Source organism: Blennius ocellaris (genome assembly GCF_963422515.1).
Source record: "Blennius ocellaris genome assembly, chromosome: 2".
NCBI classification, from domain to species: Eukaryota; Metazoa; Chordata; class Actinopteri; order Blenniiformes; family Blenniidae; genus Blennius; species Blennius ocellaris.
This window is the reverse complement of record NC_137651.1, coordinates 18,850,732-18,863,958: the sequence shown is the minus strand read 5'-3', so window position 1 is coordinate 18,863,958 and position 13,227 is coordinate 18,850,732. Positions and strand designations below refer to the sequence as shown.

Below are 13,227 nucleotides of genomic sequence, written 5' to 3'. Positions count from 1 at the left end.
GAGATGAAATCTTTTTTGGACATTTTTTTAGCGCCCCCTCCCTCTCCTTCTCCTCCTTCTCTGTCTGGTACCTGGGAATGCTTTGAAATGTGGACTGTGACCGCATTGCTGTCATCACTGCTGTCAGTCATTCTCTGTGAATTCATTCGGCTTTCTCAATTTACCTGGTTTTTTCTCTCTTCCCTCGACTCATTTTTTTTCCATTAAAAAAAGATGAGATTGAAAAATGAGCTCTACCTTTGGCGTTGTCATTATGTGTTTGTGTGAGTGTGTGCTCGTACATTATTTCTAGTTCTCGTGGTGTAAATCACTGAATATTTGTGTGTGTTTTTGGACAGCAGTCGGTCTGTCTGTGTGCTCGTCTGTTTGTCTGAATCGTTGCCAACTAGGGCGGCTCACAAGTCAGTTGAGCATGTTTCTCCCTCTCAGGTGGGGATGACTAGTCCACACCGTCCTTTTCTCTCATGCAGTCATATATTGCGGGATGGTAGACGGGATTGTAGACGAGGCCATTTATTTTCTCTTCTCACTGTGCAGATTACAATCTAACAAAGCAGCGCACTCAAAGCCAGCGTTAAAGTCCAGAAAACCTAATTACCATTTCCAATTTAAACCGAGTACCTTTCAGCTAAAACATACTTAGTCAAACCCCTATTTGTGCAGCACAATCTAAATACATTTTAACCTATTCATGTGCTCGAAAACTGACAATGAATTGACAAAAGATTAAGAAATGCCATTGTTTTGCCTTTAAAGCTGGCATGAAAAACTGGGAAATAGGGGGACAAAAGAGCCCCATTGTCACCCACAATTGTTTTCAAGCAGCACTGCAGGAAAGAATACACTTTGCTATTCAGGGCAGGTATACAGTTTTGCTATTTGTGATGTATTTCTGGAGATGAGACATTCATCATAGCTGCTGTGTCGGCCAGACCTGGCTGAGCAGCAGCGGTATAGGGTGAAGTCAAGCCGATCAACAGTTCCATTTTTTTCCTTCCCTGCTTCCTTCCAGAAGACAGAAAACTAGTGCACACTTGGTTCCTTGGGGGAATATAGGTATTTTTAACAATATGCTCCAAAAAAACCAATTCCTCCATCCATCCTCTGGCAGAGCTCCAACCTTATCCAAAATCCTGCACCCCCCCCCCCCCCCCCCCCCCACCACCACCAAAAAAAACAAAAAACCCCAGCCATCCTGTGCATACAGAAACCCACACAGAAAACGCCTGTGTGCCCCACACACACACATTCATACGTGTGCACACATACATGCACACACACACACACACACGCTCACACATACTCACATACACACACAGCCTACAGCCCTCATCTTCTTATGAGCTTCATTACTCTGACCCCAGTCTCCCTTTCATATCTCTGAGGGTGTTTACAGTGTGTGTGTGTGTGTGTGTGTGTGTGTGTGTGTGTGTGTGTGTGTGTGTGTAATACCCAGTAGAATGTGTGTATGTATATTTTTTAGGCCCACAGTAAGTAAAAATGTGTGTGTGTGTGTGTGTGTATACTGTATGTCACTGTAGGGATACTGTACTGCTCTGTGTGTGCGTGTGCGTGTGTGTCTGTGTGTGTGTGCGTGCGTGCGTGTGTATGTGTGTGTGACTTCCCAGCCAATTACCACATCTCCCAGACAGACTGAGACTGCCTCGGCCCTGCCAGCCAATCGGAGAGGGGCTGCGCACTGCCGGGCCGGAGGTGGTTGCCATGGTAACCAGGAGGCCTGTTTGCATGGTAGCTGATGGAAGAGTGATGGATTACAGTAATGGGATGGAAGGAGGAAAGGAAGGAGGAAAGATGGGGAAGGAGCGAGTGAGGAAGAGAGGCAGAGGGAGGTCTGGAAAGAGGTGAGAATGAGAGTGAGAGATAGCAAAGAGTGAGAGAGAGAGAGGAGATGAGAGGGGTGAGCAGAGGTGAGGCGTGCGGGAGGGAGACAGACTCATACATAAAGATATTGGAAATGTATGAATGCATCTGAAATGAAGCGACTTAAAAAGATGAAGAAAAAAAAGAACGAGAGAAAATGATAAAGGGAGAGTGGGGGAGGATTTGGAGAGAGAGGGGGGAAAGATATTGAGAAATGAGGCTGAAGGGGGGGTGGGGGGCTTGGGTGGGGGTGGAGAGGGGTATCTGTGGTGTGTGTGATTGAATTCCTCTCTTCCCTTCTTGTGTCTGGGCTGAGACGTGTGTCTGGCCATCTGTCCTTGGAGCAGACAGAGAGGCAAGAGCGTGGAAAGATGCAGTCTCACCTTTTTGCCTCCTCAGCAGCACTGCAGTCAGTTTTGTTGCTGGAACGACTTCACCCTGCCCCCCCCCTCCTCAAACTACAATGTGAACTCCAATATCTCGGACAACACCATACCTGTATATAAAAAGCGACCTGATCAGTTTTGTCTTGCGCTGTGAGAGATCACAAAGCTCAATATTTTGGCTTAAATATACCGAAAGCTACACAGGTAAGCAGGACTAGAAGTTATGATTTGGAATACTTATGAGTATGTATGAGTATTTTATTGAAGTAACTTTACACCAGTACAAGTCACACTGTAATCTTAACTCTTTACTGAATATCAAAACTTGGTGCAAAGTATATTCACGGTGTGATTTCGCATTGAAACATCTCAATCTTCGTTTTTGTCGCAAACATATTAAATCTTCAGAGCAAAATTTTTTTGGCAACAATCCCTGCTTTTAACTTGTGGTGGCCACATGATTGTATAGCATAAACCTAAATGATGTGAAGTGTTGACCACCTTAAACCTTATATTCAATTCTATGTAATGCAAATATTATGACCCATGAAATGTACAATCAGTAGAGAAGCAACTAATGCAAATAATTAAATAAATAAGGAAAATATCCTATATATACCAGGAGCTCTGAATGACAAAGAAAAGTCACTGCACCTGTTTCTGATGACCTCAACATGACATTTTAGATATAAAGAGATGCTCGCTCTTGTCTCTACATTACAGGTATTCGCACAGATTTACGCTCCTTATTTTACTGGGCAACAGATGAAAATACATCAGATATAATACCTCTTTGCCCATTTTCAGAAGCCTTACGTTCATCCTCAGTCGTTGATTTTCAGTTTCAACAATGTTGGCTTTCACATTTTGAATAAAATGCAAAGCAATCTGAGGCAATATTGTTGATCAGAGTCAAGCCTAAAAGTACAAAAATAGCAGATTGAGACGATGAGAGTTTGCATTGCATGATATGGATGGATGGATGGATGAATGGAGGAAAATCAGATGAGGGTTTCAAACCTCTGAAACGTTCGTTGTGTCATCTTGTGGCTATCCCATCCATCATCTGAAATACACTGCAGACTATGAAGGAGTCACTATGAGAGGTCAGATACACCATTTTGGTACAATTTCAGAATCCTCTTTAATGTTATTACACGGGGAAGTTTCAATTTCAATCAAATGAGGTTCCGTCTTGGCAGCGACACCTGGCCAAGGCAGCAGTCATCACAGAATCCCAAAGAAAATTAAAAGTGGTCATGAACCAAAATATTAATGCTTTCAAACTACTGATCTGGTATCTGTAATGTGTTAAAGTGTGAAAATTCAGCTTTTGTTAAAAGGCACTGTAGAATTTGACTCTTGCCTCTCGATTGCTGGGCTCTCATTTTCATGGATGTCAAGAGTTTTTGCTATTTGACTACTTTCTTTAATAAAACTGAGTTGATTAGTCTAAAAAATAAAGGAAACCATTCAAAAAGCATTAAAAATTTAGCACAATCTAAAGTATGTTTGCATGTACGAAAATCCATTTAAATCCTCTTATTACATCTTATGGAGTGATTATATGCTTTTTCCCCTCCTTCTTCTTACCTTCCATTTTCTAGACGGACATTCCAATCCATGCGGGTTCAGTGAAATATTTCTCCTCCCAGTGAGGGGAGAACATTTAATCATTTTAGGTGACCAGTTGGGTGAATCCCTAACACATTTTTCACTTTGAAAACACCACTGAGTCACAGTTATAATCTATATTCATTGCTGTTACCTTTTCTTATGGATGCCAATTTAAGTGACTCAACACATCACCTTGTGGAGAAAAATCACACTGCAGGACTGACCAAGCTGGGGTAAGTTTTACTTTGGTAAGAATAACTGGAGCATGTCATACAATTTACAATTTAAGCGAGGGACACAACCCACGACACACGCCGTAAGTGAGCTGTAGGTGCTTACGATCGTACGATCTCCGTGCGACTGCCACGTTATCCTATGGCGGCCATATTTACACTTGCTGCTCTCGTACCGTCCTTACTCACGTGCATGTTATAAGGACGTCCAAGTGCGATGAGATTTTCCGCCCCGATGTCCCAGCTGCTGCTGCCTCCAGATGCCGCCCCTTTCCACCGCAGAGACTCCGGGTTCTGATGCTACAAGCAGGGTTGCCAGATATGACTCAATGTTTCCAGCCCAAACAATGTAAAAACCACACTTCAATAAACACCAGCCAAAATTTCAGCCTGTGGAGACATCATGTTAAATTGTCAAACTATATGTGTAAGAACACACAACTGCATGAAATAAGCAGTTAAAAGGTGATTAAAAGGTGATTGATTGTAGATGATTAGTCCTCAATCAATCCAGCTCATCACGAGAAGCAAAGTGCAACAGAGGTTTCACATTGATTATATAGTTATCAATATATTTAGATTATATAAATTGTATTTTAAAGATTAATAAAGGTGTATTCGGAATCCAAGAAAGTAGAGCTGCACAAAAGCTTTGTCCACACAAGAAAGGAGCAAAATGTCCCTTGTATTTATTCATGTTTTACAGGTGTGACCCAAACAAACAAAATGTCTTCTTCACATTTTCTAGTCTCCAAACAGGTTGTCTCAACAAAATAATGTCCTATAGCAATTCCCGCGACGCCGGGAAAACTACCGATATGAAGAAGAAGGAGGAAAAGTGTTTGTTCTTACTCTAAGTGGCTAATCAGTAAAGTCCCAGAGACCAATACAAATCAAAGCACGTCACCAGCGTCCATTCCGGTCTATAGTGTACCACACATAGTCTTCCTGCAGAACTACACTCAGCTTCCTCCCGAGTCTGAAGCTGCTTTTGAATCAAGGATTAGGATAAATCTGCGTCTGGGGATCCCAACTCCCTGTGATCTCTCCAAGCGACAAAGCGCCATTCAAGTCAATTAAAGATGCAGTCCACTAAAATTAACTCCTGGGACCGAATGAAAAGCATAAAAGACACAGCCAAAATCCATCATAGTGGCAGATCAGTGTGCTCTCTTGTCATTCAGAGTGTCATCTTTAATGATTATCTGCCACGGGCGTCACTTTGACTATGTTTTGTGGCTTTGAAGCCTTCAATTGAGACAAATCTGTAATTTACTCGTTTTGAGTGTTGATAACTCAGCCAATCAATGGCTGAATCATCGGTCTGCAGAATGAGTATTTTCCAGGTGGACGAGCACTTGAATAATCTTAGAGCGCAATAGTGATCAAAAGGAAGACAGGCGCTACCAAAGGTTCAACTTGGAAGAGCAATTCAACACTGCAACCTAGTGGCAGACTTTGGAAACAACAGAGGCGATTATAAAATGCAATTTTCTATTAAATCAAGCAACTTTATACACACACACACACACACACACACACACACACACACACACACACACACACACACACACACACACACACACACACACACACACACACACACACACACACACACACACAGACATTTAGTAATCTTATGCGAGAAAATATTGAAAATAAATGCAAAGTGAAGCAAATAAGGCATGCGTGCCATTGTCTTTTCTTGGCGATTTGATTAATTAATTAATTATTATTGATGTAGTTATATTTGCTTCTCTTTGAATTTGCACACATTAAATAAAAACTAATGAGGACTTACCAGTGAAATGCTTGGGCTTGATCACCACCACCCACACCCTGTCTTCTCCTCTCTCTGCATTGTTTACATCTGAAACTAGATACAAAGCCAAACAGTATGGACCATTAATTTACATTCATTTATTTCCCTTAATAATAAAGCAATTACACTGAGCCGAGCAAACACAGTTATGACACTGCTCACTGTCATGTAGCTGCTGTCCTGCGGTCATGATCCGCAAGATTCACACTGATGGTTTTGTTGTGAAAAATGAATGTCAGTGGGGTAATGGGAAACTGCACGGCTGATTAAATAAGCTGCAGTCTTTTTTTATATATATATATCTTATCTCTCATGCTCTCTATGTATTCTGTGGCATCAACCAGCCTTGGTGGCCTTCAGCGTTTAATATTATTTAACTTGCTGTACTTTAACCTCACAGGGTTTTCAGGCCTGGCCGTCAGTCACTTCGTAAATTAAGGGAAGGTTCAAAACGGGGGCAAAACCAACCAGGGCACTAGACAATCTATCAAATGTGGTGGTAGTAGTATGAAGTGCTCTGTAGAGTAGAAAGATAGACAAAAAAAACCACATATATAAATGGATTGTTTTTCTCAGATCACACGATTAAATTGCTGTGGTTCTGAATTCCCATCCTCCTGTTTATTCGCTGCATTCAGAGGTCAAAAGCAACATTTACAACATGTCGATTCAAATCTTCCATTTATAAAAGTAGAGACTGTGTCGGCGGGGACAAAGTAAGGTCTGAAATAAACGGGAAAAGAGAACTACAAGGAATTACATGAAATAATAGACTTAACATGAACCTACACTAAGGTATGACATGAAACAAGAAACATTAACACACTTGACAAAAGTTGACAGCTGCACAGAGGAGGAGGAAGAAGAAGCACAAAAGGAGTTCCTGGGGAACTCAACCATAACGTTAACATGACAGGAAAAAGAAACAGACCGTTAAACAAGAACCCACGATAACAAAAACAGGGAATAATATCTGATAATACATTTATTGTATACATGTGACTTCTCACTTCGCTAAAACACTACCAGCCATTGGCATATTTCTGTTTACAGTTGTGATATTCACCTGATGTGACTTAAATCTATTCTAATGGGGTATTTGGAGTTCCTGTCCAACAAGTTAATCAAGATTCCTGATGTACGAGAGCAGAGAGAACCTCATTTAAAGTTAAATCCAGCAGTGAACAGGAAAGTGGTCAGTCACAGCTGAATGAGTGGTATTTTCCCCTCCTGTCTTTCACCTTCAGAAACAGGAAAATAGACCTTCAGTTATTTGACAAATTGTTCACACAGGCTTCATCAACTAAATCTCTTTTCCGCACAGAATGTCAGCCTGTGTCTTTCACATTCACAGATTGATGTGATTCACCAAACCTAACTTGAATCAAGGATTGTAATTATTTCCCAAGAACTAGGAATTTTCAGTAAATGTAATTTTTTCACGTGCGTGTTTGTGAATTTCTGGTGACGTGTCCAAGTTGCATCCTTGCTCTCTCTCTCTCTCTGTCTCTCTCCCTCCCTCCCTCCCATACCCGTAGTGACTTGACTTCTCTGGGCACGTGGAGCTAATCAAAGGACAAACACATTCAGATGTTTCTTCATCGCCAGAAAACACGGAGGAATTCCACCTGTGAGGCTCAGGCGCAGCCCTGTGCTGTAATCGTGGGAAAAGTAGCACCTGAACAGATACTCCAGTGTTACCCAACCAAAGGCTGCTTGTAAGAGATTGACAAGCGATTTTGTCAAAAAAAAACACAGGATAAATATTCCAGGAGGCGAATGGCTGCAAACTACATAGTTTTCTGTGTCGTTTTATGATAATAAACCTCATTAACGGGGATCATTCATTCCGCTTCTGTGTTTCACCTCACCACAAAGCTTTAACTTGAATTGAATTAGCGTGTAAAATTAGGTTGTTTCCATGTGGCAGGTGTAAGCTGGAAATAGACGAGCAAGCAGCGAATATACAGACCTGATTTACTATATTATCATGAAAGAAATTATGAGCATGTTACACCCTACACCCGCCTCTGAACTGTAGAGGAAAATACTATATCATTTAATTAAAGTACAAGAATCTCAGAAATACAGCACCTTGTTCAAATAAATTGATAACATCCCTATTTGAATGCTAAAGCCCCCGTTATTTCCTCAAAAACTATTCACTTCAAAGAAAAAAGATGTACAAACTGATATCATGCAGCCAATAATATATAGAGGAGGACGTAAATGTAAAGCTTGAAAACTTTAAGGATCAAATTGTTTGCAGCCGTCAGAGACCTTCAAAAATGACCCTGTTTGACCCTTGTCCCCATCTACGACTGACTGAGTTGACTGGTTCTGTTTCATTCCATGCAAATATCTCAGGTGACCTGGCGAGGCTTCAGATAGGAGGGAACAAATGGGGAGAAAGGTGATGAATTCATATATATATATAGCCGCCACTTCAAGGCGCACAGTGGCAGAGGTCCAGTGCAGCAGCAGGTGAGTGGGAATGCAAACAACCCGAGCCTCCTCCCACTTGAAGGACCGTGACGGTAAAATGGATCGACGCAATTTGAACCATACGCAGTCGTACTGAATGATTTTGTTTTGTCCTTGTATTTTGTTCTGTTTCACTCCAGAGGGCAGCCAAGAATCGTGGCATACACACATTCTGTATTCCATAATGCGCACCGTGGCGAGGCTGTGTGCTCCTCTCCTGCTCCTGCTCCTCTCTGTCCACGCAGACGTTGTACATCGATTTCAGGTTTGTGTCCCTGTACGAAATAGACGCACTTTTGGATTGACTTATAGGCGGATTGTGTTATACTGTTGTTTTTCTGCAGGATGTGCCAGATTGCTTGAAGTATTTCTATAAACAGAAGGTGCCTGAGTGGGGCTCCGCTACACCTGATGCTGCACACCTTTGTCAGCGCTTTCTCAACAGGTAGTGAACACATGACGGGCTTCAGGCTGGATGCAGTAGTATAAACACAATCAATGTGAAATACAAAGACACATTTCTCAAGAGGTATTATGAAATGATGGCACCAGACCCACATGTCTTCTTCCTATTGTTGAAGCATGAGTGCAGCAGTCCCATCATCTAAGATTGTTTTATCAGGTGAAAGTGAAAAACTGGATTGTTCCTTAATTCCAAATAAGCAAATAACTTCTTGGTATTTTTTGGGAATAACTGATTTCCCATTGACTATCAGGCAGTGTCCAAGCGTGAATCAGTTAAAAAAAAAAACCCAGTACAAAGCAATGGTGTTCACAAAGTACAGGGAGGAAGGGCTGTAGACACGGGTGTAAGTATTAGTTATTATTTATATACATATATATATATATATATAAATATATATATATATTTATATTTGCTGGTTTATCTTTGTTGTGGTTTTGTTGTTTTTTTCTTGTAAAGAAAACGGATATACACTTGTTGGTGTATGTGTACATGTACATGTACATGTATGTGCATGTATGTATATGTATGTTTATATAAAATACAGAATATATATATTTATGAAATACAAAGGTACAAATGACTCTTTGATGTGAATAAGGGGTAAGACTAAATAAGCTCTGCTTCTTCCTACTCCTTTTTTGATATGATGGGTCATTCTTAGTTATCTGTTACTTTTTCGCCTTGTTTTCTTTGCTCTGTTATGCTTGTTGTTTGTTTGTGTTTGTTTATCTTTGTTTTGTTATGTACCCACATGTCCGAAATAAACTAATCTATAGTAAACCATTATTGCTATCCTTTGCTCCACCAGGTACCACTTTGCTACGCTGTATGACACCAAGCATCGGATCGCCGTCTACTCTGCTTACGTGTTCCAGCCCAGCAATGGAGGCGGCAGGGAAAAGAGATGGTTTGTCGAGCCTCAGGTTGGTGCTGCATCCGCTCATAATCTCCGAGTGTATCGCTGGATTTGGCCCAAGATAATTACATGGAATATGTATCCGGAGGATTGAGTTGCGTGTTTCACTCCGTTCTTTCAAATGAGATTGAGTTGTGAGGTTTTCCATGTGCCTTGTAGCTGGTGAACGCCTCCTGGCAAGCGGAGATGAAGGATGGATACTGGCTGGGAAAAGATCATCCTGGGGTTTACCTGGGAGAGAAACAAGCTCTGAATGAAGACTACACTTACTCCGGCTTTGACCGCGGCCACCTCAACCCCAACGGACACCATGCAGGTAGAGGAAGCTAAATCTGAGGGGGTTTGAAAGGGGAGACTGCAGGTGGCGCTAAAGTTTAAAAAAAGTTTAAAAAAAAATAAGCTGGTGAAATGATCATATGCGCACTAGCAGCGTTGATTCCGTCAGAATCGGATTTACAAATATATGCCCTCAGCAGAGATTATTCACCGTTTGGACGGCAGCAGTAAAGGGGCTATGTTTCAGATCTCATATCAGTTTTCTTTGCAAATAGAGAGAAAATATTTTATTAATCCGTCAATCTATCCAGAGACAGACAACCACACACACTCACAGTCACACCTAGGTTCCATTTAGGGTCACCAGTTAACCTCATGTTTTTGGACTGTTGGGAAAAACTAGAGAATCTGAAGGAAACCCATGTACACAGGAAGAACATGCAAACGCCACACAAAAAGGCCAAGGTCAGTATTTGAACACAGACCTTCTTGCTGTGAGCCACTGCTTCACCGTGCAGCACTACTTTTTTAATCACACAGGGAAATTCTTTCCAGTTGCACCACACAGAACAGAGTAGGATATTAATAGAATATAATTAGAATATAATTAAAATTAAATAGTCAAATAAGTAACAACACAATGTTAAAAAAGTGAATAATAACATGCACAAAAAATAATAATAATCCCAAGGCAAATAGTTAATAATATAAACACACAGAAGGGCTGGACAGTAGAAACTGTTGACAAAGAAGTGATCCGCTGATCCCTGTAAACAAGCCAGTATCAAAAAGGAGTGGAACAGATGCGCTCCTTTTACTGTGAAGTCTAAGTAGAGTAAAACTTACCAACACAACAGGAAGAAAGAAACCAAAAGTATTGAAAGGAGTTTAAAGATGATAAAAACAGTGATGGAAAACAGACCAAATAGGCAGCATCAAAAAAAGGTGTCATTTATTGCTCTTACCTTTACTTATAAATGAAGTTCACGATCCTTCTGTCTAAAAAAAAAAAAAAATCCCTAGGATTATCATCTCCTTCTCCGATTGAATGTTCACTTATATATGGATATATAATCATAACGCAGGCGGACAGAGTGAGAAAACTCTCTGAATGTTGTTACGGCAGATCGTAAACACACGTTGAGCGTGATGTTTCTTCCTCTGCAGTTGTAGCATAAGAGTCTCTGGACTCACGAGCGCCCCCTAACATGAAGGAGAAGAACTTCACTGCTTTCGCAAAACCGCTGGTCTCTTCCCTGCAGTTGAGCAGGAAATGTACAAATCAAGTGATTTATAATATTTAAAAAAAAAAAAAATATTTAAGTTAAATGGAAAATTAATACATGGTTCAAACCATTTGACAAATATAACTATTTAATCTATTTGTATTATCATATATCTTGTTCTTCCTATGATGACAGGTGAGGCTTTGCCTCCCCTGCCTTTAATGACTGCACATCACTGAAACAGTCCCAAAACGCACCAAAGTTTTCTGTGTCCTTTTGAAAATGTTGTGTGAATTGATATAATTTCGATTAGATAGGTATTTTTTCACTGCTTCAGTCTCAGCTGAAGCAATGTAAACTGCTCATCCTACACTGGCAGCATTCCAGGGTGTTACTCAAGGACACTTTGACATTAGATGGGGTGAGATGGGGGATCTTACCTGCAACCTTACAGTTGCGAAACACCTTTCAAAGTAATTCTCATAAACACCATAACAATGTTTAGCAAGACAAGAGGAGGCAATATCCTTACCTGAATTGTCTTAACCATTTCAAATAATCATTCAGCTAATTTGTAGAATTATGCTGTAAAACGTTATTCACTCTCTTTCTCTATTCTATCCCAGACAATCTTTATGCCTTTTCTGTAGACCCACAAACTGTAACTTATGGCCTCCCTTCACACCTCTATCTTGCAGTGCCCAGTCGCAATGCCACGTTCACCCTGACCAACGTCATCCCTCAGAACCCTAAATTGAATCAAAACGCCTGGAGGATCCATGAGTCCGACCTCACCAGCCTCTTCCTCCAGAAGTGCTCCAAGGCCTATGTGCTGGTCGGGGCCGTGCCCTCTGCAGACAACTGGATCGTCAAAAACAATGTGAAGCGCGTCAATATCCCAGATTACCTGTGGAACGCCTACTGCTGTGTGGACAACAACGACAGGCCTGTTCAGAGCGGCGCAGCCACGGCCAGAAACACAGAGGACAACATGGTGCACAAGGTCTCTGTGGACCAACTGGAAGACTTTCTGCAGCAGTTCTCCAATCAGCCAGTAGGGGAGCTGTTTTATAACAGCTGCAGCGTCTAAATCAAAGCCACAGTATATACTGACTTGATGCCACTTGCCAGGCAAGTCAAATTATGATATTTACATGAATGATCGATGAGCTAAAAAGAAATATAATCTTGATATCTTAATGAATAAAGCATTACAGTAATGATTTAGTACAATCATGTAAAATGACGACAATACAAAGACAAATACATAATTAAAAAAGCAGCAGTGGGGTATTGTGGCTGTTTCCCAGTGTCTTTCTTAATCATACATTGGCTTCTTATTACATCTGGACATTGTTCTGCCTACAGGACACGTGCACATTTGTTGTGACAAAGATCAGTAGACAAGATTCCTTTGTGGGGATTTTCTTTTTAATCTACTTTATTTAACAACTTTTGAATGTAAATAGTTTGTGCTTCTTGCATTTACTTGTTTTTACTGTGTTGGCTAATAAAGTAAGAGGATGATTTTGAGAGTCTTATAATAACAACAATAACAATAATAATAATAATAATAATAATAATAATAATAATAATAATAATAAAGAATACTAATACTAATAATAATGATATTATAATAATAATAATGATGTAATAATAATAATAATAATAATAATAATAATAATAATAATAATAATAATAATAATAATAATAATAACAATAAGCAGAGCTAATCTACTACCTAATCTATTCCATAATTTTTAGCTGCATAAACATTTGAAACAGAAAGATTAAAATCTCTTTTCAATACACCAAACATTTTAAGAAAACTTGTCCAAAACTGCAGTGTTGACAAGACTTTATTGACCATTAGTGTTTCAAAATCAATTCCTGCATTTTCCAGGATATTTTTGTCTGCTT

At 40.3% G+C, this 13,227-nt stretch overlaps 1 protein-coding gene across 1 annotated transcript; it reads left to right on the top strand.

Moving 5' to 3' along the window:
* Nucleotides 1-8,607: 8,607 nt before the first annotated feature.
* Nucleotides 8,608-12,397, top strand: LOC308140672 (endonuclease domain-containing 1 protein; the record flags this gene model as incomplete). Its single annotated transcript, XM_080510550.1, has 5 exons — nucleotides 8,608-8,688; nucleotides 8,768-8,868; nucleotides 9,698-9,812; nucleotides 9,965-10,121; nucleotides 12,006-12,397. 5 exons carry the CDS (start codon nucleotides 8,608-8,610, stop codon nucleotides 12,395-12,397), a joined length of 846 nt encoding a protein of 281 aa, XP_080366676.1.
* Nucleotides 12,398-13,227: the final 830 nt, after the last annotated feature.